Source organism: Platichthys flesus, chromosome 5 (assembly GCF_949316205.1).
Source record: "Platichthys flesus chromosome 5, fPlaFle2.1, whole genome shotgun sequence".
Taxonomy (NCBI): domain Eukaryota; kingdom Metazoa; phylum Chordata; class Actinopteri; order Pleuronectiformes; family Pleuronectidae; genus Platichthys; species Platichthys flesus.
The window spans coordinates 21,962,664-21,987,306 of record NC_084949.1 but is presented as its reverse complement, the minus strand read 5'-3'; the positions used below and the strand labels follow the sequence as shown (position 1 = coordinate 21,987,306).

The 24,643-nt window shown below is 45.6% G+C and overlaps 1 protein-coding gene across 2 annotated transcripts; it reads left to right on the top strand.

Annotated features, from left to right (window-relative positions):
* The first annotated feature begins 1,081 nt into the window (after positions 1–1,081).
* Positions 1,082–24,338, top strand: LOC133953692 (LIM and calponin homology domains-containing protein 1-like). Of its 2 annotated transcripts, none has more exons than XM_062387739.1 (31): positions 1,082–1,403; positions 7,221–7,291; positions 7,407–7,476; positions 7,582–7,688; positions 7,782–7,812; positions 7,907–8,017; positions 8,785–8,912; positions 9,106–9,176; positions 10,238–10,433; positions 10,582–10,791; positions 11,267–11,566; positions 11,765–12,025; positions 13,168–13,425; positions 14,484–14,852; positions 14,988–15,344; positions 16,200–16,544; positions 16,745–16,783; positions 17,626–17,755; positions 17,861–18,018; positions 18,121–18,754; positions 19,268–19,624; positions 20,436–20,538; positions 20,650–20,675; positions 20,911–21,024; positions 21,189–21,281; positions 21,380–21,581; positions 21,679–21,778; positions 21,926–22,018; positions 22,144–22,252; positions 22,489–22,591; positions 22,997–24,338. In XM_062387739.1, the coding sequence occupies exons 1-31, from the start codon at positions 1,275–1,277 to the stop codon at positions 23,020–23,022; spliced, it is 5,301 nt and encodes a 1,766-aa protein (XP_062243723.1). In that variant the 5' UTR covers positions 1,082–1,274; the 3' UTR covers positions 23,023–24,338. The 2 variants fall into 2 exon arrangements, with proteins under 2 accessions (XP_062243723.1, XP_062243722.1); XM_062387738.1 differs by having other exon boundaries at positions 16,197–16,544.
* Positions 24,339–24,643: the final 305 nt, after the last annotated feature.

The following is a 24,643-nucleotide window of genomic DNA, read 5'->3' as shown; positions in this document are numbered from 1 at the left end:
CCTTAAAGCGACTGACCAGTTCCCTCGAGATGCAATTAATAAGTGGTTGAGACATTGGCCACAATCCGCAGGGAGCTCGAAGCGGAGTCACTTTTGATGAGGACGCCTCCTGGGTGCCTTCCATTGGAGGGTTTTCAGGGCACATCCAACTGGCAAGAGGCCCCAGGGTAGACCCAGAACACGCTGGAGAGATTTTAATTCTCAGCCTGGTTAGGCCTCAGGATCCCACTGGGAAGGCGCTGGAAAATATTGCTAAGGAGGAGGGGGGGGCTCCTGACACCAAATAAGTGGCAGAAAGTGAATGAATGGTTGGATGGATAATGTGTTGCTGTGAGACATATTCATGACCGAAATAACCAGTTTGAAACTAACATCACTCCTTTGTTGGATAAAAACAACAGTTCCTGTCTCATTTAAGTAGTAATTTAATAGAAAAGCAACTTTGCAACAGACAGACTCCAGAGAATCTATCTATCTGTCTGTCTATCCTAATATATAATAAACATTATTTATGTAGCACTTTTTTATCTATCTATCTGTCTATGTGTGTGTGTGTGTGTGTGTGTGTGTGTCTGTCTGTCTATCTATTTATAGAAGCTGTACTTTCTCTTGTTTATTGATTACTATTTTTAAAACCAGTAGACTTTACATGGCTCAGGCAAACTATCCCTCTTCCCTCATCCCTCATCCCTCATCACTCATCTCTCTCTCTCTCTCTCTCTCTCTGCCCCCCTCTCACTCGCTCTCTCATTCACTAACTCTCTCCCCCCCTCTCTCAATCACTCTCTCTCTCTCTATCTCTGCCCCCCTCTCACTCACTCTGTCTCTCTCTCTCTCTCTCTCTCTCTCTCATTCACTAACTCTCTCTCTCTCTCTCGACCTCCCCCCCGCATGGATTCCTGCCTGCGCGTTCACGTGTCCTGAATCGCGCGGCCGGCTGCCTGTGTGCATGAGGACAGGACCCGCACACTCACGCGTCAGACTCACGCAGTTCGGCGGTGGACGCGCAGCAACTCGGGTTATATATTTAGCGGCCGGTTCGTGTTGCAGCGTCCGGGTTTCGGCTGCAGTTTGCTCGCCCCCCCCCCCCCCCCCATCTTGGCGTCGGAGCGGCGGGACTCGCGGAGGACGAGGCGGCCGAGTGGGAGAGCGTTTGTTGTGGGTTGAAAGCGAAGAGGAGGATAACGGACCGTCAGAGCCCGGGGGAGGGGGACTACCACCACCACCACCACCAAACATCCGAGGGAAGCTTGCAACCACCGTCCTGCTCAGAGATGGCGACCCCCCCTGCAGCAGCAGCGGCAGCAGCGGACGTCCCGAGCCCTGCGACGCAGGACGAGCCGGAGGAGCCGAACATTCCCGAACCGGAGCCCGCGTGTCAGGAGGCGCAGAAATGGATCGAGGTGAGTGAAGTTAGCGAGGCCCGGTCCGGCCACACGCGGGGGACAGGAGCGGGTCCCACCGCCACACACTGACACCCGGCCGGGGTATAAATACACTTCACTCCCCGGTGCAGCCCTCACCTGTTCCGGTGGGAAAGTTACCACTCTTCCACCATCACTAACACTGAGAGGGACTTTTACCTCAAACGTGACCAAAGTCTTCGTTTATTTTCGGATCCAAGCAGGGAACGCCCCCTTCGTGTTCGGGCGCGAGGGGATTCCCGGTTGCCATGGTTATGAAACAGGGGGTTAGGATGTTGTAGGTTACTGTAGCAACAGTGGATGGGATGGGATTACGGTGGTCCTCCACCATCGGGCCCCTTCACCATCATGGACGCCTCTGTGTTTAAGCCTGAGTGGTGAATCACGATTTGCCCGTGGAGCTGCGCTAGCGTGACCTAGTTTCTCCTCCATCATGGCCCAGTTTGCCTCAACTACCTGCCAACTACGATATCAGACTGGGGAAGTTAAGGTTGCGGAAGTACTTCGCTGTTCAAGCTTTGGTTCTAACCAGTTTATCACTGGCTTTACATAAGAGGATAGATATTGTTTATTTATTTTACAAATCATCACGACAGATTCATGTATCAAGCCGCTTGGAACGTCCACTGTGGTTTGACCTTTAACCTGAGCAGAAACAAAGCTGGGTTGTGTATTTCGGGGAGGTTGTGGCACAGGAGGTAGAGAGCGTCGTCCACTAGAGGTCTCGACCCCTGTCTTCCCCTTCCCGCATGTGTCCTTAAGCTAGACACCGAACCCCTCATTGCCCCCTGACGGCTGACCTGACAGCGTATAGTGATGTATGACAGAGAAAGCGCTCTGGGACCACTAGTGCTGTGGACTAACATCAAGTGTAAGTAAAACTAAATCCTCCTCCCAAGCTACAATAAGCAGGACTTATGAAACTAGAATGGCAGTCAATAGAGGACGTAGCTCTGCCAAGGCCCGACAGTCCTCCTGAAATAGTTGCATAACGTCCCATCTGGCAATGCGAGAGTAAGTTGGGGGAAAAAAGGATCTGCAACATGAAGGTATAATAGAAATACAAAAATAACCTAGTGCTAGAAACACTTTAGGTAAATTAAAGTGCAAAACACTGACAAGATCTTAAAGTTATGTAACTTCACTAGACTAGCAGTGAGTCTCCCTGAAGTTTGCAGGCAGCAGGGATCGAGAGTCCAAATTGTTTAGTGACAATGTATGTGAGGTTAAATCGAGTTAGTAGTGTTTGTCACACATTGTATGTCACCTATTTAATTATCAAAACTGATTACCGACAACTTGACTAATCAAATTGTTGTAGTTGTGGAAGCCGTAATATCTTATTAATGAACCAATAGGTTGACTCTAAATGTTTTGAAGATACCTTACAATAGTTAGGTATCTTATTTTTCAGAAGCAAAGTTCCAGAGTTGACTTCAACAGAACAGAATAGAATTGAAAGCCTATCCTGTCATGGTACAAGAGAAAGCAGTACATCAAAATAAGGGTAACGGTGCAAATTTATTAAAAATATCTGACAAAAAACACAACCAATAAAAACGAAACTAATAAATACAAAATAGTAGAAGATTGGTTTCTGAAGATCTGTTTGTTATTGCGAACAATAGATATTGCATGTTAAAATCTTTTTTCAGTCTACCATATGTATGAACTGGTAGAGTTTCGACGCCTGCTGACTTCAATGCTGCTTTCCCCTCCAACTTTATAATATTGTATTTTAAAATTAAATGTAGATAGCCTGTTATATATTTGTCATCTGTATGAATATGAGAATGAGAGAACAAGGACATTTTTTGCACAATCTGAAGTGGTACATAGCTGTTAATACTGAGGTGATATAATATATAGTATTTGTTGATTTTCAATCATGAAAACTGACGTCTGTAAGTACACACTTAAATATATATCCCATATTATAACACTCATTCTTGCCAGAAGTGCCTTTTGAGTACTTAATGCTTTATGTACTAATTTCTAGAAATAGTTTTTATAGAAAAAATATTTTTTTTTAATGCGTGATGCGATGGAGGCATTTTGGGCAGCACTTAAAAAGCACCAGTGTTACATAAACAGTGAGCACAAACAGTGGAGCAGGTTAATGCTGTCCTCTAAGTCTTAATCTCTCCTCCGGCGTCGCCTCTGCTCTGTGTTCCTCGTGGTTTGTCGTGCTCCTTCCTAACGCTCTGGTTATTTTCAGTACTGGTCAGGCTGGCTCTATTTCTAGTGGTGTATTTATACGTGCTCACAGGTGGGCATGATTCAGGGTTAACCGTGCCACCCCATGCTCCATACAACATTTGCAGTGTGTGTGTGTGAGGGTATGCAAAGTGTACACACAAACACACACACACACACACACACACACACACACACACACACACACACACACACACTCGTGGCGATCAGCTATGCATTCTGCCGCTCACACACTCCTCGGACACACCCCAGTTGGGTGACATCGGTCACCATGGGGACATAACATTGGCAGGCTCTCGGGTGTCACTGTCGCTGGGGGGGAGAGGGGGGGGGGGGGGCAGTAGAGAAGTAGTCTATATTTCATCACCACATGACCCGGGGAGGAAATGAGGCTGGCACAGACGAGAGCTTTCTGTCTGTATATAGAGATGAAACTGGATTAGAGCGTCTCAGTCCGAGCTGCTGCACTGCGTCCGAGCTGCTTTCAACCTGTTGGATGTGACACTGAGTCGGTTAAAGTTGTCCGGGTCAGAAGAAAAACTGGAGTGGCAGTTAACCCCTGCTGTCACCGACAGGCAGCAGAACGTGGCGAGGGTTAGGGCCGGACATGCAGGGAATAAATAACCTGTGCGACTGAGCTTGAGTGTGTGTCTGTGTGTGTTTGTGTGCGTGTTCGCCAGATGTCCCAGCTGTCCTGTGCAGATTAACTCCAGTGGTCTCAGACGGCCAGCTGGGACTGCACGTGAGAGAAAGTGTGTGAGCGCTCGGATTCGTGAGCATCGAAAGCTTCATGGAAGAATGTGAAATAATGTTGACACAGACTCGCTGTTCGCTGACATGTCTGTCAAGCCTCGGTGACGTCTGAAGTTTTTTGTAAAGTCGGAAGAGTCCCAGTTAGAATTAGCTTCAGGATGTAGCCCACCTCTCGCCCTATGTTCAGCTGGGACCGGCTTCAGCCCTCCCCCACGACCCACAAAGGATAAGTGGAGTCAATAATGGAGGGATGAACAGATTTGAATTACTCTATGAATAACATTCATAGTTTGAGTCCTACTACTTGCTTAAAGTCCCTAAGATTAAGAAAAAAAGTACTGCGACTACATTTGTAATATGAGTGTTTGTGTAAATGTATGAAAATAACGTTCTATCGTAAAGTATTAAACTGAACATAACAGAAATATCATGAAGAGATGATGCAGAAACCATTACATTACATTTTGAATATAAGAAATACAACACATAAGCTGAAAATGCATCTGTTTCTTGTATTGGACAGATATCAACCACGAGGGTCCGGTTCTGGCTGATGTCGACTTACTCTGGTTATTTACTCTGAACCAGATTAAAGCTACAATGCATCTAGATTATGACTTCATCCCTCTGCCTTTCTCTCTCACTTGTTCTGCTTTCTTTCTCTTTGTTGTCTTTTCCTCCTCGTAGAGCTCCATATGGTATGAGCATGGAAAATACCTACAGCCCATTATAACTTTAAAAACGAGGGTTAATGCATCGGGCAACAGCACAAATTAAAAAGACAGATAACTCTGTCAGTGGCATCGAAGTGAGTTTCAAAGTGCTTCTCCTTATCTCATTCTCCTACTGCAGGAAAATGCATTTCAATTCAGGACTGATATTACTGGAAGGATGGTCCCAGCATGGTTTGAGCTCTAGCCTCAGTTTGAGTCATTTCATCAATTCATCTGTACGTTATCTTCTCGTTAAATGGATAAAATGTGCAAAAATATACTTCACAATTTCTTCAAAATGGTTCCCTGGGCTTTTCTAACTTTGGCGAAACAGATGCTTTGCTCTGTGACACAGAAGGATTGGAAATACATGAGGAGCCCAAAGTAGAGCTGACTCTCCCATACTGAGGATAAACAACAATTTTAGTAATTTGCAGTACGATGCACCCAAACCAACTCCTCATCACTTTTGTCCGAGGATACAAAATCCTGGGTTTTGTCCTTTCAGTGCGTTATGTGCTTAGTACCAGAAATAACACCAGTGTAACCAATACACTCCATCAGTGTCTTTTCCTCTGCACGTTCCAAGCCTCTCATTCTTTCCATCTTTATGCAGTTGTTAAAAAATAAGAGCAAAGGGCACTTTGGCCTACTTCTGCTTCCCCCCCACCCACACACACTCTCTCCTCAGGGTTTAAATTGTAGCTGCTGCTGCTGCCATTCATCCACACCAGGAGTGAGAGAGGGTCGAATTACCATCGCGGGTGCTGAAATGCCCCCTGGGTCTTTGGCTGGACTTTTTGCGGCAGACGTGAATGCTCATTTTACAGACATGCACACACTCTGTCCCTCTTTTATTTTTTAATGCACGCCTATGGCGCGACAGTCCCTGCTCCTCGGTTTATTGCAGGTTTACACTCACACCGGTCACTGTCTTAATTGCTGCATTTCAGTTGCAGCATTTAACACAAAACACAGTGGTCAGCCACCTCCGCCCACTGATTGTCCGACCTCCTCCACAGACACACTACTTGCACAAAACAAAAACACAGCCGTCCTGCTCCTCCTCAGTACAGTACATGCTCTCCTTGCTGAGTAAATAATGCATGACCATGGTGTAAATGTTTCAGAAGCCTGGAGTCGAACCTTAATAAACACGACCAGTGCCAGTGTGTGTGTGTGTGAGTGTGTTTGTGTGTTTGTGTGTTAGATAGTAGAATGATGAAAGACAAGAAGAAGAAGGGGATTGCCAATGGGGAACATGTGGTCATCATTTATATAACGAAAAACAAAAGACTATTTTCATAGCTGCAGATGCACTGTGTGTGTGTACGTTTGTTTTAAGTTAAGATATAAATCCTAGGTAATCTACAGCGAACAGAAAGGAGGAAGAATATTTTTCAAAGGTTAAATGATTTAAATGTGTTTAAACCTTCAGATTATTAAGTGTATGTGATCCCTTGGTCACCGGCTGACGTTGGAGTGTGTGTGTTTGTAGAAGCGTGTATCCGAGGGAGCAGTAGAGATGGAGACAGATTGTGCGCCTGCAGTTAACAGTTTCGGCGCTAACCGTAATCTGTGCTAATCTGGATTAGATGTCAGCGTCAGCATCAGTCAAACCTCTCTTCTTCCCCAGTTCATGTTCGGCTGCTGGTTGCACAACAGTTTCAGAAAGCAGTGAGTGTGAGTGTTGTGGTACTACAGTGTGTCAGTGTTAGCTTCCTGACGCACAGGACAGACGACAAACCAGAGGATTGAGGTTATCACTGCAGCTTTTTCAGGCTGTGACTCAATGCTTCTAAATCAGGGACCTGCATGTTGGCGCTTCGAGGGAAAAGGGAATGAGGACACGGAGCTGTGTCAGTGGCCTGGCATCACACTGATTTGGTTTCTACTGAAACTCAATGTTGGGGGAAGGGTGAACCATGAAACAGCAGGTTCCTCTGTCAGGAACGCTGTGAGACCATGTGACACCATTCACTCTGCTTAATGAATGGTGAAAAAACAAAAGATGGTCACCAGTAATCAATCAATATTCTAAATAATTGTTGACGGCAGCCCAGGATCCAGTCCCCCTCTTTAACACCTGTCTCTTCCTGTCCCCCTTCCAAAGGCTGTCACTGGGAAGAGCTTTGGAGACAAGGTCTTCCGCAGCGCGCTGGAGAACGGCATCCTGTTATGCGAGTAAGCCTGTGACATCACTCCATTTCCCTTTTTGATGTCTGAAGTGGCAACAACATACGTGAACTCCCCCCGGGACTCAGTAAATCTCTGCCTCTCCCCTCCTCCCCCCACACAGGCTGCTGAGTGCAATCAGACCAGGGCTGGTCAAGAAGATCAACAGACTGCCCACCCCCATCGCCGGCCTGGTAAGAGGACACCCGGCCCAGTGTCACATTCAGCCGAGTAAAGCTCAGTGTTCGTCGACGTGATAAAGTCTGACTCCGTCTGTCGTCCCCTGCGGTTTCCTCTAGGACAACCTGTCAGTCTTCCTGCGGGGCTGTGAGGAGCTGGGCCTGAGGGGCTCCCAGCTGTTTGACCCCGGGGACTTGCAGGACACGTCCATGCGGGCCAACCTCAAGTAAATAGAGGAGTGTTTTTGTGGGTTTCTGTTGCTGAACATGTCTGTTTTAATGTAGTAACACACAGCAGTAACACACTTTTCTCTCACCAGGGACTCCGACTACAACCGTAAACTAAAAAATGTGAGTTCTTGCAAATTTCCTTTCTCTACATTACCTTCAGTCCTCATGTGTGTAGCATTTTATAATGCACCACCTCTACATCTCTGCCTCGCAGGTGCTGAACACAGTGTTCTGGCTGGGGAAGGCTGCCAGCGGCTGTGCCTCCTACAGTGGGCCTACTCTCAACCTCAAGGAGTTTGAAGGGCTTCTTTCCCAAATGAAGATGGTGAGTGTTGGGAGGAGGAGGTGGGAGGCAGACAGAATGACTGATAAGAGCATGGAGGAGGTGCGGGGGAGGATTTGTTCATTTCCTGTCTTTGTTTGGATGCAGGAGAGAGGAGAAAGCACATTTTTGTTTTTGTAACTCCACAGCTACTCCTGGTTCAGGCAGAGACATTATAATGTTACCATCACAAGCTTATTAAACACGTAGAACTGAGAAAGCTCAGGAGGTAGAGTGGGTTGCCCACTAGCCAGGTGAGTGGTTCGATCCCCAGCACCTCCAGTTGGTATTTCGGGCAAAGCTGAACCATTCAAGACTATAAGTCAATAAGACTGGAAAAGTGCTATATGTCCATTTATAACTCAAGAACAATATACAGCAGACAGCACAACCCAGGTATTCCATATGAGAGACATGTGCTACATGCGTCAACTCTCAGGCAATGTGTGAACAGTAAAAAGATGTGAATGAGAAGAGCTTCATTGGGAGAGAAGCACACAGATAAAGGTTACACTAAATGACGCAAACACAACACAATGACATGTCATCAATGTGATAAGTGGTGTAGTATGGTTCTCAACTACATCCTCAATTTCACACATAGACCACATGTTCCAGCCATTTACTAGCTTCTGACTGAGACTTGTTTTTAAACGCGTCTGAGCGTTATTTAAACTGTGAGCATTTGTGTTCTATTGGTTGTTGATGATGGCGCAACAACGTAAAGCGAGCCGGGGGGGGCCTCCTGTTGTGTCTGTGTGTGTTTGTAGGAGACTGAGGAAGGAGGCGACAGTCCACAGAAGCGCAGTGTTAGAGACAGCGGCTACGACTGCTGGGACTCAGAGAGGAGCGAGTCTCTCTCTCCACCACGACACACCCGCGACAACTCCCTCGACAGGTGAGAGACATCTGTCAGCGCACACACACACGTCTCATACACACACACACACACAAACACACACGTCACACACGCTTCTTGTTTCTAAGATTCAACTTGAGCAGTTCAATGGAATTGTCCCATGTGTGGATACAGAAGCTACTGTGTGAAACTGTGATATGTGTTCTGATCTCTTCTCTCTTGTGTTGGACAGTCTGGACTCCTTCGGCTCCCGCTCACAGCACAGTCCTTCCCCTGATGTGGTGAATCGAGCCAATACTGATGGTTGGTTCTGATAAACGTCTCTTAAATAGGAACAAATAAATGTTTTTGGCCTGTGGAGCACACCAGGCAAACCTTTCCCTCCTGCTTCAGAGTCAAACTCAGCAACTCCCGTCCCACACAAGCATGAGAGTGGATTCAATCTCCTTATATAACTCTCACACAGGCAGCAAAGACGTGTAATGTTCCCCGAATGTTTCCCAAAAGCAGAAATACAAAGCCACTCATCCATAAATAGTCTGACTACTGTTCTCTAACATGTTGAAATGTAACCTTGGTGTGGTATGGGGAGTCAGGCTGGCTATGGACAACAGCTGAGCGTGTGTGTTTGTGTGTGCGTGTGTGTGTGTGTGTGTGTGTGCGCCCCAGATGAAGCAGCTGTTGGTCTAAGTAGCAATCACCACAGATTTGGACCTGGGAAACGCAGACTGAGGTCAACATCCTGTCTGTCATATGTCAATCTGTGTGTGTGTGTGTGTGTGTGTGTGTGTGTGTGTGTGTGTGTGTGTGTGTGTGTGTCCGTGAGTGTGTTTGAAGGGGATAACACATGCATCCTGTTTGTGTCGTTTTTGTTGACAGTGTAATGTGTGTGTGCTGCAGAGTGACAAGAAAAACACTGTTAAAGGCTCGGGAATGGACTAAATCCCTTCATGTCCTGGAGTTCAAAGATACAGTGTCATGTTATTTATTACCCAATAACAAAGATGAGAGGATATACTTCAAGTTGTAGTATAGTTTGAAGAATGTTTTGATCAAGTGGAAAAGAAAAGATTGTTCTCTGTCTTTCTGACCATCTGCATAATGGTGGTTTAGATTTCTGCAGTTTTTGTTTCATCCATTGTGTTGACATTTTAATCACCAAAGAAATTGCAGAGTTTCAAGGAACAAATCCAAATTGGGAAAGAGGTGAAACTGTTTTTGATGAAAAAGATATAGAACCACATATAACTGTTTTGTGTTTACAAAGGTTATGATGCAATGACCAGTTAAACAAAGTCCTGACATACGTTCTATCTGCACTCGCTCTTTTATAACTTTACGCTTCATCTCTAATTGATGCCCAGGGCGAGGCAGCGATTCAGAGGCCGACGGCAGGAGGCCAGATGTGCGGAAGGACGACATGTTGGCCAGGCGGACGGCCAGCGGGGAGTCAAGGAGCTCCATCCCTTTCAACCAGTTTCTTCCCAACCGAACCAACGCCAGCTCCTACATCCCGGCTCCGCGGCGAAAACCCCACACAGAGGACGGAGAGCAGCGGAGGTAAACAACGGGGACATTATTAGAATCAATAAATCTAAGCAAAAGAAAAAGTAGATATGTAAAACTGAGCCGAATACACAGACCACACACACCTCCATTATCTTTCCCTTCACCTAATCTTTCCCTGCCGTCACACACTGTCCTCCAGTCACTTGCAAGCCACTCCGGAGCAGTCCAGCAAAAGAACTGGACTGCACCTCAAAACGGCCAAGACCGTCACGTGGGCCGTGGAGAACAATGGGGAGAAACTAAAACAGGAAGAGGAGACGGTGGCGCTGGAGGTGCTGGAGCAGAGGAGGCTGCAGAAGTTGGAGAAGATGGGGATTAAAGTTCTGCCGGCTGCTGTTCGCTACAGCAGGTCAGAGAGCACTGACACCGGATCTGCTGCTGTCGTTTGTGGCTCAGGGATGTCACTCATGTTCACTAACAAGAAGTTGTGTAGTCGAATCTGTCTGTGGTTTGATCCGACCGGGCTGCTGTGTCTAGATTCTGGAGCCTGGTTTCCTAACGAGTTCTGTTTGATAGCGTACTGATTTGTCGAGCGACTGGAAACTAACCGCTTGCTCATTATTGGTGTCATGAGAGAGATTTGAGGCCCGTGGGGGGGGGGGGTAGATTTGTGGTTTCAATGGACGGGAGCTGCTCCCTGATTGAGCGAGTGCTGTGAGGTTGGTGTGTCAATGCACATATTACCGCAAACTAATCAGCATTTTGTGTGGGCACGCGCTGAGTCTGAGTTTTTGCACGTCACTACCTTTGCTCGCCGTGTGGAAGGCTGGATTTTGAATCGTCTCTGAAATGACCATGCTACGTCATCCCCTCCCCAACTCCAGCACGGTGGAGGAAGAGGAAGTGAGGCCACCGTCCCCGAGCATCATCCTTCGCCGGGATAACGACTTTTTGACCTCTCAGAAATCTGCCTGGGATTCCTCCTCGGATGCGGAGGAGGAGGCCGAGGCGCAGAAAGTTCCAGATGTTCGGAAAGATGACCTGGCGTCCCGACGAGCTCGTCGCGGCGCCGTCGCTCCCAAGGTGCACCAGTTTGTCCCGCCTGTATGTAGCAACAAAGACCGGGAGCGCTGGGAGGGGATTCGACGGGCCTCCCAGCAAACACTGCAGGAGAGAGAGATCAGGTTGGCTGTGTGCCTTTGTTTGAATTTTCCTTTTTTCTTCCATTTCCTCTCACTCACTTCTAAATATTATTTTCCATTTCCTGTTCTTTTCTTTCCTTTGGGTGTTGTGGCCACTTGTGGTTTTGATGTGTGTGCTCCACTTTGACCTGTATCTCGTGCTGTGTGATGCCACTGCACTGGCCTTGTGTGATTGGACAGTGAGAAGGAAGCGCTTCCTGACATCATTACACGCAAAGACAACCCCTTCCTAAACTCTGCCCCTCGCCCTGAGGAAGAGGAGGATGAGGAGGAAGAGGGGAGGGCTAAAGCGATGCCTAACAAGCAGAAGGACGACCTGGCTCGCAGGCGGGCTCAGGGTCGGACCCTCCCTCAGAGGGATGGACCAATGAGCTTCGTTTCTGCCTCTATGAGCCAGGCAGACATGAAGAAGTGGGAGAAACTCAAGATGACTGAACCCAGGTGCCCAACACACACTCAGCCCACACTCAGTACAAAGCACTGACATGCTGCTGTATGTCAAGTGTTGTGTGTTGTGTGTATGTGTGCGTGTGTGTGTGTCTGTTAGAGCCTGACCGATATCTACTGTCTCTGCCTATAGTTCACGAGATAACAGGGCATTTCGAGGGTGACTCTCTATGAAGCCACTTTAATTATCTCCATTTATGTTGAGTGTAAGTAGGACTGTGATATTCCTTCATATCTGTCGCAGTTTGCATTGATTTGCATTTATTATGGTCTTAAAAAAGTCTTAAAGTTCCAATCTAACGTCTTGAAACCTGCAGAAACAATTAAATGAATGCTTCTTGAATTTCTCTGCGGACCGAGGCAGGGGTAGATGTCAAGGTCGAAGAGCCTTCAACGTAAATATAGTTTACTTGAGCCAGATTTTAGGACCTGTCTCTTTATAGTTCCCTCCTCTTACGGTCTCTTATTGTTAAAAATAAAATCAGAAACTGTCTATTCCCTTTCATCTCTCTTCATACTTTAATCTCTTGTAACCTGTTGTGTTTTTCATGTGCCCAGACTGAGTCTCCCTGTTCTTCTCGTCTCCCCATGTCCTCATCTGCTTGTTTATTCTCCTCATTATTGTGGACGTCAGGCCTCTTCAGTCTTCTTTGACGGCCATTGAAACAGAGAAGGAATTGGCTCGTGTGTATGAGACGGTGTGTGTGTGTGTGTGTGTGTGTGTGACTGAGAAAGAAAAGAGGCGACTGTTGGCTGTGGGCACTGCTACGTCTTTGTATTTCTCTCCGTGCTGATGTCATCAGACAGGATAAAGAGGTGTTTGTGTTCCCAGAGGAGCAGCAGCAGCTAACGGGAGAATGTGGCCACCTCGAGTAGATAGTACACGTGAGAGTGCACGTTAGTGAAGTGATTTAAGGTCACATCCCAATGTTATTACCCTTTCTGTCCATCCACACCTCCTTCCTGATTCATCACTTCCACCTCATCCTTCCTTTGTCTTCACAGTCTCATCCTTTGTCTCCTGTTGCTCATGATTTTTTCTCCCCCTGCTCTTTTCCCTGGCTGTCGTTCTGTGTCTGTGTGTGTGTGTGTGCGACTTGTGTGTGTCTTCATCTGTGAGGTTGTTACATCTGCAGTGAGGCTAGCACAGCCCCTGTGTGTCAGGCTTGTCTGGAGAAAAGTTATGGGACTCCTCTCAGCGGATCAGCAAAGGCTGGACGAGGTCACAGCAAAGTTGTGACCTTTGGGGGCGTGACTGAGATCGAGCAGCGAATAGACACAGTCGCATCAAATGAGGGGGAGGAGACGGAGTTGCTAAGACGGCTCCTTTCCAAGGCCTCTGTAGCCATGCCCACCATTGGCCTGGGCTCCCAGCTGTCAGAGCGGGGACACAGGTACGAGTGAGGCCACTTAGGTCCTAGAGGCTTGAGTCCCGGCTCACGTGCACTTTCATGGACTGCATTGAGGAGAGAAAGAGGTTGTTTTCTGCTGCATTGCTTTTTAATCGGTTTAATTGATTACTGATTTGATTGTAGTTTTGATAAGAAACAAAGATACACACACACACACACACACACACACACACACAGACAAATGCATGTGTACCTTGCTGTTGTAAACTGTACATCCGGACCAACACATGATTTTTCAGGCCAATATCGTCATTGTTAAGGAGTAAAAAAAATGAAAAAAAGTTGAAAAACGGAAAAAGTTGAACAAAACACATTGAAATAAGCTGAAGAAATAAAAAAAGATGTCATATATATATATATATACAACGAATTCAAAAATAGAGAGGCATTAAACAGCACTAAAATAAAGTGACAAATCCTAGAATAAACGGACAGTATTGAGAAGTTCTGTAATTTCTACATTTAAACTTTCCTAAAATATCTTGGTCTGTTTATTAGATTTTGCTTTTTGTACTCAAACTTTACTTTTTTCATACTTCTATCTTGAATTTGTATCATTTGCAGTTTTTTCTGATATTGTAGTTCCACACTAGTTTCAGGAGCATGCCACGTTGCCTTTCACCCCACACGTTGTTTGTGTATGTGAGAAACAAAGGAGTGAATCTTTGAACCCTTCTATCGGGTCTTTTGTGTATTTTTAAGGGATTCAATGGTGAGAAATCACTGCACTTTGTGGATGGAGGTTGTCACAAGACTCTGATGGTCAAAGTGTCTGATGTGGCTCAACGTCTCCCCTCACAGTCTGTGTTTGTGGCACATTTGCATTATTTTTGCATGTTTTATGATTAGTTTTTTCCTTTACTGGAAGTTATTCAGAGTTTTCACATACCTTTTGAAAGTTCAGTATTTGTTCTGAACACTAAGTGATGGTTTTACTGCTCTGCATGAACGTGCTCTGACTTGAAGGCTGTGATTGCAAGTGTGAGCTTAGATTATCCATCTCTCTCGCTGCATTAGAAGTTTATGTGATGCTCTCACAGCCAGGTTGATGGAGCCGACCTCAGTCAGACCACACCTCCTTCTGCCGGTCTCCCACCCTGGACCCCTGAGTTTGCCGCGACTCCCGCTGAGCTGGACGCTCGTCTGGCTCAGTACGAAAGGAGAGCACAGGAGGAGGAGGAGGAGGAGGATGAGGAGGAGCAGGAGAGGATCCAAGATCTCAAGAAAGACGACATGATGGCAAGGAGGGCCGGAGTTTTCCATAAACAAAGCACGGCCACAGCAACTTACAACCGCTTCCTGCCTCTGCCCAGCTCCAAGCGCTGCACACCGGGGGAGGACACTCCCGATGCTGCTCCGCGTAACAAGAAGGAGGTGCAGATGGAGAGAAACAAGAACCTGGGCGTCAGGTGGGCTGAGATTGGTGTGGGACTGTGTCTAACAGTGTGCAGAGGGAACTAACAAGCTCGGTGTGGTTTGCATCCTCAAAAGAGATTCAACGACTTGATGTTTAGTTATTTCAATCATAAGAGTTTGTCTCACAGAGTGGAGCAGCAACACAAACAACAACAACAAAAACAACCAAGAGTTCAGATGGAAACACCTCAACCACAGCCTGATGCGATAGCGGTGAGATTGACACCTCACAAGGAACGGGAGTACGATGAAGATGAGGATGACGATGAGTACCATGAAAACGAGCCCTTGCCCGACCTGGAGAAGGATGACATGATGGCACGGAGGACGGGATCTTACCAAAAACCAACTGCACCCAGGACTAACCAGTTCAGAAACCAGTTCCTCCCCGTACCTGGATCAGTCAAATACAAGGTCAGCCCTGTGTCGGCCATGAAGCCGCTACACAGCAGACCCAAGCACGCTGAGAGGATGACTAGTGAAAGGTATTTACTGCGTCTGAGTGATGAAGATGTTGCGCCGTTTGTTTACTGCAGAAATGAACACAAACCTATTTCCCTGGGAGAGATAAAGGTTTAACCATGGTTGTGAGATTTGTGGTCTGTGCTAATGACATTAACACGTCCCTGTGGAGGATTGTGTAGTTTGTCCTGGTTCCAGCATGTGTGAGCGCCTGCAGCTGCATGTGTGTGATGTGGTTGGATTTGTATTGTCTGTGTATCAAAGGACTGATGGATTGGATTTGTCGTCAGGGTCACAGCTCTGCTTCTCACGTGGCTCGGCTCAGCTTGTGCTCGGTTTGGACTTGTACTCGAGTTTGGAGCGATCGCCTGTTGTTTGTGTTCTCTCTCTGTTGTTAGTGTAAATCATCGCTGAATCACAGAGGAAAGAAAAGGGTTATAAGAACATATTTAATCACACTTTCATGTTCAGTTCAACGTTTCCTGTAAACATTATTTACAGGACAGTCATGAGGAAATTGTGGACCTGTAAAATAAACTTTTAAATTAAAGATAACTTAAGTTATTAAACTAAATTAATTAGTTTGTTTTAACAATTGAAGTGTTTTTTAAAATTGGCTCAACAACTTTCTGTTTTCTGTATAGAACCAAAAGAATAAAGTTTATAGAGAGACAAGAAAATGATTGAGCTTTACACTTTCATAAAATCGAGGGAAGTGCAAGATGGTCCTATTTATTCTCAACAGTCCACACTAAATCTATTGGTCATAAAAAATAGTTGAAGAAAGCGCCACTCTTCTTTCATCTGTGATTCCATCTTGATTTACCCTTCAAGCCGTGTCTCTTGGTAATCTTGGCCTTGTGACTGGATTTTAGCAGCAGCGTTATAGTAGCAGCAGAACCTCAGGCACCACCCCCTGCCCCCCCAACCGGCCCCAAGTGCACAATGCTGATGAAGCGGCTGGAGAAGGAGGAGGCTGGAAAGCGACAAGGAGACGTGAGAGTCACAGACTTGACTGAGCCCCTCTCTTCTCCGTCACTCACCCCTCCACCCAGTCCTGCTGCTGCTGCTGCCGCACTGATCTGTAAAGTGGAGGCCGTGTTGGAAAAGCAGAGTGTGGAGACAAAAACTGAGAGAAGGGTGGAGGAGAGAAAAAGGGATGTGAATGAGACACCACGAAAGAAACCGCTCTGGCTGGAGGACGAGGATCTGCCTCCCATCATGTGAGATGCCCGTCCGAGCTTTGTGCGCATGTCTTCACTTCCCTGTCCAGATTTGAACAAGAAGTTGATATTCACAAGTGTTTTTTCTGTAATGATAAAGTGTTCTTCCTTTGAGATGTGACTGTAGCACTTGCACATAACACCTTGCGACCCCCCCCTGCTCTGTCCTCTCATTCATTTTGATTGTGTTATTGTTTTAGGGTGAGCCGGCGAGTTGCTTTTATGTCTGAGGACACAGAGTAAGTCTCTCGGCCTGAACCTGGACGAGCCTCTGCATGACGACAACACACTCACGCTGTGCACGATAGATTTTCAAAGAGTACACTCCAAAAATATATTTAATATAAAACACAATAACTCAGCGGGTTATTACTTACATGCAGATTTATACTAACATATTTTGCTTTTCAGTTGCATTTTGAATGTAAATCTCTCAGTGGTGGAAGACAAACTCAGGTTTTAGGTGAAAATAGTAATAAAACAAATGTATACACACAATATACTCTGTATATGATATCATCCAAACGGGCTGTGAGATATATCCTGCACACATACAGTAAAAGTACTCGGCTCCTTTCCACCACTGAATTGTGTTCTGAATTTATGTTGCTTTTTTATTGAAAATATTTGTTCATAATTTAAACTACAATTATGTTAAATTGATTTGTTTATCAGTCATGGATATTAATTTGCTTTGTTGCTTGTTATATTGCTTTGCGATGAGTTTATGGATCACTGACACATATTTTCGTTAATGTGTGCAGATGTGGGGTCAACGTACGCAGCTAATATCAGTCCAGCTCTTACAGAACAGAACATAAAGAACAATACAGTTGTTTTTATGTTCGGTGGACTGGTATCAGTCGTGTACGTTGTGCTGTGTGTTCATAAAGGTGTTAATTACCACATGACCACATCTGATTCTGTGTCTATGTCAGATTTTCTTTTCCTCTGCTTCTTTAATCATTGAATGTGTTTTATTTGTTTGGATTGGATTATGCTCATGTGAATTTTCATCATGTTGGTTCAAGTGCTGCAGTGATTCACATGAGATTACCGTGTCTGTTTCTTTCCCGTGCAGGAGTGTGAGTCTGGGGGACATGCTCAACGAGGAGGAGGTGGGAGATTTACCACCGCTGAGCCAGTCCCGACACGAGCGCATGCAGGAGCAGTTCAACAGCTTTCAGGAGGAGGAGGACCACTGGCATAATGTAAGAAAGTTATGACTAAAGATAGCTGCATCCATTCAAATAGTAGAGGGGAATATATCTTGTGCAGAGTCGTATATCCTGTGTTTGTTTGTCGTGCTGAACCAGGACCTGGCTCGCTGGAAGACTCGCCGTCGCAGCACGTCACAGGAGCTGATCAAGAAGGAGGAAGAGAGGAAGAGGATGGAGAAGAGCATGAAGGAACACAGAGGGGACGGCCACAAGAGGAAAAGCATAAAGACGTACAAAGAGATCGTGGAGGACAAGTAAGATGATGATTCTTTTTTTTTTAAACTATATCCTAAAATGCTTGAAACACAACAGAAGGAAAAGTTCTTAACGTGTCCATGTCTTCTCCTCCTCTCCAGGGAGCGCAGGGAGCTGGAGTTGTGCGAGGCCTACAGGAACGCAGCCACTCCAGAGGAGGCGGCCGTGGTTCTACAGCGCTACGCCCTCCGCTTCACCATCAGCGACGCAACACTGGACAGCCTGAAACTGCCCAGATCCACCTCGAAACCCCCATCGGACACCGGTCAGGTGGAGGAAGAGCACAAAACCTCCTCAGCTGCTGAAGACTCTGAGACGTCAGAACCTCTGCGCAAACCAGAACCTGCTGTTGTAACAGAACCAAGGGAAATGAAACCTGAAGAGACAGAGAAAGATACAACTGCTCCACAAGAGACGTCAGTGTCTGTCCCCACCAGCCCCCCCACCTCCGTCACAAATTCAGAAAACAAACCACCGCAGTTATTAGAATTGAACAATCCTCAGTCCAAACCAACAGAGTCTCCCACCGCACATCAGACGCAGCAGATTACAGGAGAAGAGAAGCCTCAGATCAAGCACACGCCGCCTCAAATCACTCAAGTGCAGCCTCACACCAAGCAGCCGGCCCTCACGCTCCCCTCCCCGCCATCTGTTCCCTCCAGGCCTCTGCCCCTCCTGGCAGCCAAGCCCTACTGCCAGCCCCGGAGCACGCCGTCTGGACACAAACCGGTCAAGGTGAGGACGCCATGTCAGTCGTTACCAGACAGCATCATCTGACACTTCATCATTTCTTCTCTTGCCCTCGACCTTGTTCCCAGTGACTCAGATGGCCATTTTTGTTTCTCTGGTTGGATGGTTTGTTGAGTAATGTGTCCGTACAGCTCATAACTATGTTGACTCCTATATTTGCACATTAGTTCCCAGATCTTTGCCTACAGATTGCTCCTCTTGCCTCAGACCAGGCTGGCTTTTTTGCAGCTTTATTTCATTTTATTAACTCTACTGCAGTGTCCAATAATCCCTTCTGTTCGGCCTGCGGTGATGCTGGTTGCAGTTTTCTCTCTGAAGCTATAATAGTGACCTGCACTAGCTGAGCCAGGGGAAATAAAGACCGGCTGCTTGACACGGGACACAGAACCCGAACTGGAGCCGTTGTTATCTCTCTTTGTAGGAAAAGTGGATCAGTGAAGTGTCCATGATCAAACTGTCCTCGCAGTCCTGACCTTTGTGTGTCTTTGTCCCAATCAGATGGACGTGTCGGTGCGTGTGAAAGGAGAGGCCACAGAGGATTTACCCACTCCTGCCACGCCCGCCCCCCCTCAGCACTCGCCACAGGAGATTGAAGACGTCAGCTCCAAACAGACGGAGAAAGATTTCCCCGCTGAGGAGACGCCAGTGAAAAGCCAGGAGACAACAGAACAGCCACCTCCACCATCTCCACCTCCTCCGCAGACAGAGAAGTCCACTGCATCTTCCGGCTCGGCCATCAGCTCCCTGATTGGAGGCCGAAACTGCGTCATCACAACAACGATTGTCACAGAGCTGACGCAGACGCTGGTGGAGCCGCTCGACCCAGAGCAGAGTAATGGACAGGAAATAAAACAGGTAACGTCTTGTGGTTTAACCCACAAACTGCAGATGGTTTAGTCTAGTTTAAGAGAGATAATCCATCACAGTGTGTTTACTGTGTGTATGGAAAATACACATGGGAGTGGGAATTGTTTTTCATGAAATTCCATCGTGGAGCACTCAAGTGTTTCCTGAAACCGCTGACACCTGAGAGCTGTCAATTCCTTCTGTTCATGCTGCGCTGGAGGAAATTTAAACCCTGCAGTGAAAAACGTGCATAACATGGACATTGTTAAAGGGATATTGTGAGTTTAGTTGCTCAAGATCAAGATCCATGAATTGTTCTCAGGGAAATCTGACAAAAAAATCTATCTCACAACAGGATTCCTTCCTGGTCCTTGTCTCAATTTTTGTCAATAGCGTTTGTGTAATACAAAAACAGGCAAACCATGGACAGGGGTCACAACACAAGCTCCTTGGCAAACGTAATAAATACAAAAGAAGGCTGCAGTGCATCTGGTAACTTCCACATAACTTAAATTGTGTTGAAATTACGACACACCGTGGATTCGACCTCAGCCTGAACCCAAACTCTTCAGTCGTTCACTGTGATGGATGTTCTATGTAAAGCAAGTCCCCTCAGGCTGATTTTAATATTGCATTTACATGAACTGCCTGGAGGGTGAAGAGACAGAAACAGAACAGAATGAAAAAGGCTCGGTTTTTTAAACCTACAATGTCCAAAAGCAGGACAATGGTACAATTGATGTTTTAGAAAATACACAAATAGAAACAGGACGAACATGAAGTTACCAGGCATTCATTTGGTTTAATGTTCCACTTTCAGGTCAATGGAACTACTGGTTTGTTTGCATCACCGGTGAAGGAAACAAAGGAGCCGCCAGCCTCATCAGCCAGCAGCATGCAAGAATACTCTCCCACCGTCACTGGTAAAACTGCTTCACCCAGATAACCTCGCTTTTCAACTTTGAAAAACTCAGAGAATTATTGTTTACAGCAGAACTTTCCCCTTCATGTTTTATTTGTGTGTCTCTCCACAGAGGGACTGGAGGAGAGCAGTGTCACTGTGAGTATCTCTGGCTTGTTCCAGCTTGTTTGTTTTTCTGTTTCTCCCTCATTCTTAAATTTGACCCTGTCCTGACCCTTTGTCTCCTGTAGTCACTGCAGTCAGACTTGTCCTCTTACCTTTCCTCTCTTTCTTTCCTTTCGGTCCGTACACATTTCCTGTGTGTGTGCGTATGTATGTGTGTGTGTGTGTGTGTATGTGTGTGTGTATTTCCTTCTGTGTCGGGTCTGGGTAGATTGAGACCCCCATGTTGAACTTGGCTAAACGTGTTAATCACTGGGTCTGGGACCCCAATGAGGAGCGTAACCGCCTGGAAATGTGGCAGCAGGAGCAGGAGCGCCTCCTACAGGTACACTGGTGGAATTGTGTGGAGATGCACGGCTCCGTGAATGTTTACAAAACAGAGGACACGGCCTCTTCTGGACGTTGATGTATATACAGTATATCTGCATGAGTTAGTTGTTTGTGTGTTTTTTTTAATATACTTAACATGTAGATCGTGTGTCTCTGCAGGAGCAATACCAGAGAGAACAGGAGAAGCTGAAGAAGGAGTGGGAAAAAGCCCAGATAGAGGTGGAGGAGGAGGAGCGAAAACACAATGAGGAGGTGCAAACACAAAGACTGACACCCCAAAAGTAAACTATGATACTTCATGGCTTTGTGTGTCTTATATCTTCCTCTTTGTGCGTTTACCTTCCCCGCAGGAGAGACGGATTCTGGAGGAGACGGTAACGCCCCTCAATCCCAGCGGCTCGTTGAACCTGCAGCTCGTCAAGACAGAGACGACTCCGTCAGGGCCGCAACACGACAAGACGGAGAACGGCCATGTTCCCCTGCTGCAGAACGGCCAAAGAGTCTCCGCGGGGACCGAGGATCAGCACGCGTCAAAGCTGCATTTTTTCCAGGGTGAGATTCACACAAGAACTTTTGGGTTCACAGCTCCAGCTACAGTAATCCTCAGAGTTTCACTGATGGAGTTTTATTTCATGATGCATTTCTGTAGATCCTGTGTGTGACGGTGAACCCTCAAAGAAACAGGAGCTGTGGAAGACGACCTCCTTAGACCGCAACCTCCAGCTCAACCAGGCACATGCTGTTAAAAGGTACGACGAGAAGCCTTCTGTGTATTTATACGTGTGAAAAGTAGTTTTTTTATGTTTTTGGCTTTCTGTTATTTTTCTTATTCGTGTTACGGATGTTGTGAATATGTGAGTAGTGTCTCCATCATGGTTCTTGTTGTTTGAACGCAGGTCTGGATCACATGACGTTGTTACAGGCAAACAGCAGCAGTCTTCCTCCTCTTTATCATCATCATCACCAGCCCAGCCACCTTCCCCCAGCAGGTCGATAACACATGAACACATATGGAATCGCAAATCAAATAAAAGTTTAGGCGATGAATTTGTGTTTTAAACATGAATTTGAACTTTTATCTCAATTATTTTTTGACACTGCTGTGTGTGTTTAGGTGTGTTAGTGGGAAGAGACTTTGCTGTGGTTGTTCTCAGCCTCTGGGAAAAGGAGCTGCCATGATCATCGATACACTGGGACTGTTTTTCCACATACAGTGTTTTAAGGTATGGTGTTAACCTCATACACACATTCACACTAATAAGGAAACTTCATACTTTATTCTGTTTCATTTGGAGCACCATTTTCCCCTCTGTGTAAATGACTAATAAGTTTTCCTTTACGAGATTCATTTCATTTTCAATAAAAATCCTCATCTTCTGTGTTTATATAACCATATTTATCCATTTGAAGGTTTGCTTTAAGACAATTCTTTTAAACGATGAAGTGTGTTTCTCCTCAGTGTGGAGTGTGTGATGGGCAGCTGGGCGACGCCTCTGCAGGAACCGACGTGAGGATTCGAAACGGCCAGCTGAGCTGCTACGAGTGCTACATGGCAACTCGGGGTGAGGAAACATGACACACAGGGGCCCACACATTTTATTTTATTTTTATTCTCTCTTATATAGGACTTGTTTTTTATCATAGAAATAACACATGGTCTATACACAAATTTTAATAATGTTTTTTCAGGAAGGCATTCGTAACTTCCTGGTTTGTTTTTATACTTTCAATTAAAATGCCTGAGGAATGGGAATGAGCTTTCTTTCTATGTGCTCTGACTTGAAATCCTTATGTGTAGAGATTTTCAGCCTTGAATATTTTCAAATAAAGTTTAGAATAATGCAAAACCTTTTTGACACTGTCTGATTACCGAGAGGAAATATTTTTTGTTTGGGTCAAATCGATATCTCAAAAACACATTCATTACAAATGTGTGTTTGTGCTTGTGTGTGTGTGTGTGTGTGCAGGGAGAGGACAGCCCACTACACTATAATGAGCTGCATTGAAACTGGAACCCCACCGTCTCCTTCGCAGTCTGTGACTGGACGGAGAAAGGAAACTCTGGATCTCTGGAACAAGCTTGGGATCTCTTTGGAACTTTGGAATCATCCCTTTTTATGCACAAACAGCTTAATGGATGTTTTTCTGAGAGCAGAACTGACACGTGGACTAAATGAAAGAACATCTCACGCACACACGGAAGCGTCTGTGCTTCTAACTGTTCACATGTATACAACTTCTTGTTATTCGATGTAGCATGGACATAATAAATCAGAATCCAGTGTGTTTAGGCCTTTGCACAGTCAAGACACTATAATAAGAATCTGTTTCGTCATAAGCTGAACATGTGTCACTTCAAACTAAACGCTACTATCTCTTAATAACACAGTCTCCTGAGCTACTGTCCCCTGCTAACGCCCCGACCAGGTGACTTGTGTGTTCGGGTTGGATCACCTGAAGTAGCTTGACCATTTTAATGCCTTACTCATCACACATCCATCTTGGCTTTTGTGTTTACAGTTTTTTTTGCATGAAAGAAGAACATATATAAGTTATTGTGAGTGTTGCTCCGAAGTGTGAGTTTGACGTAGGTTGTTGTCGTCTCAACAGTTGAACTTTGACTCTCCTCTTGTATGTTGAACATCATGATATTTTCTACGTTTTTGCGACTCTGGCTGACTTGCACAGGGTTGTGTTTGTTTTGTTCTTTACGATTAATGTTACAGGAATGACAAAGCATAATTTGCAGTAATAATAGTTCTTGTTCTTTGGATTTTAAGTATTTTCCCTTTAAGATGTTTTAGCCGTTGTTTATTCTCATAGACTGTCTGCGTCCTGAATCAGTGCCTTATGTGAAGAATGCGAGGGCCGGTGTACTTTGTGTTTCAGGGGGATTTCACACTCACGCGGACCTCTGGGTCTCTGCATTACGTGTGTGTGTGTTATCAGTGTGTGTGTGCATGTATATGTATGCAATATGTGATTTGACTTAAAGCACAGTTCCATACCAGCAAAAAAAAAATGGATCAGCCACTCCGAATCACCTCCTGTTCTCTCCCTCTCTCTTTCCCATGAGCTTAACCAATGACATAGTTACTTGCTGCTTCCCAGATATTATATCAGTTCACCGGGTCCTGAAAATCTCTCCTCGTTTGCCTCGTTCACAAGTGTTGTTGCCCCCAGAGTCTGCGCTCTGTGTTGTTGCCTCTGTACCGGACACATGACACGTGTCGTCATCTCTCAGAGGGATAGAGTTCATCGTCTTTTATAGCAAGTGTATGTTTATCAATAAAATATTTTAAATGGGAATGCTGTTTTGTTTTTTTGTTTTTTTTGATTTTGTTGATAAATATGTACCCAAAATAAAGGGAGTAAACACTCTACAGCAAACTGCTCTAATAGAGATCAAATTACAATAGCATAAATCCTATATGTGCGTGTGTATTTGTATAATATCAACACTTTTCACATACAGGAAAACAATATATCATAATTACAGTATGTTATTATATTTCTTAACATTGTAAACAATATATTTATTGACATTTCTATACCTTTTATATTGTGCGATTAATCCATTAGATACAATATTAGTAAGGTTTATTGATATTGAT

Bases quoted from the DNA above. Each gene is read 5' to 3' on its own strand.
- LOC133953692 (XM_062387738.1), top strand. From the start codon at position 1,275: ATGGCGACCCCCCCTGCAGCAGCAGCGGCAGCAGCGGACGTCCCGAGC. The intron at 21,282-21,379 runs GTGCAAACACAA...CCTTCCCCGCAG, and splicing joins AGCGAAAACACAATGAGGAG to GAGAGACGGATTCTGGAGGA. The intron at 22,253-22,488 runs GTATGGTGTTAA...GTTTCTCCTCAG, and splicing joins TCCACATACAGTGTTTTAAG to TGTGGAGTGTGTGATGGGCA.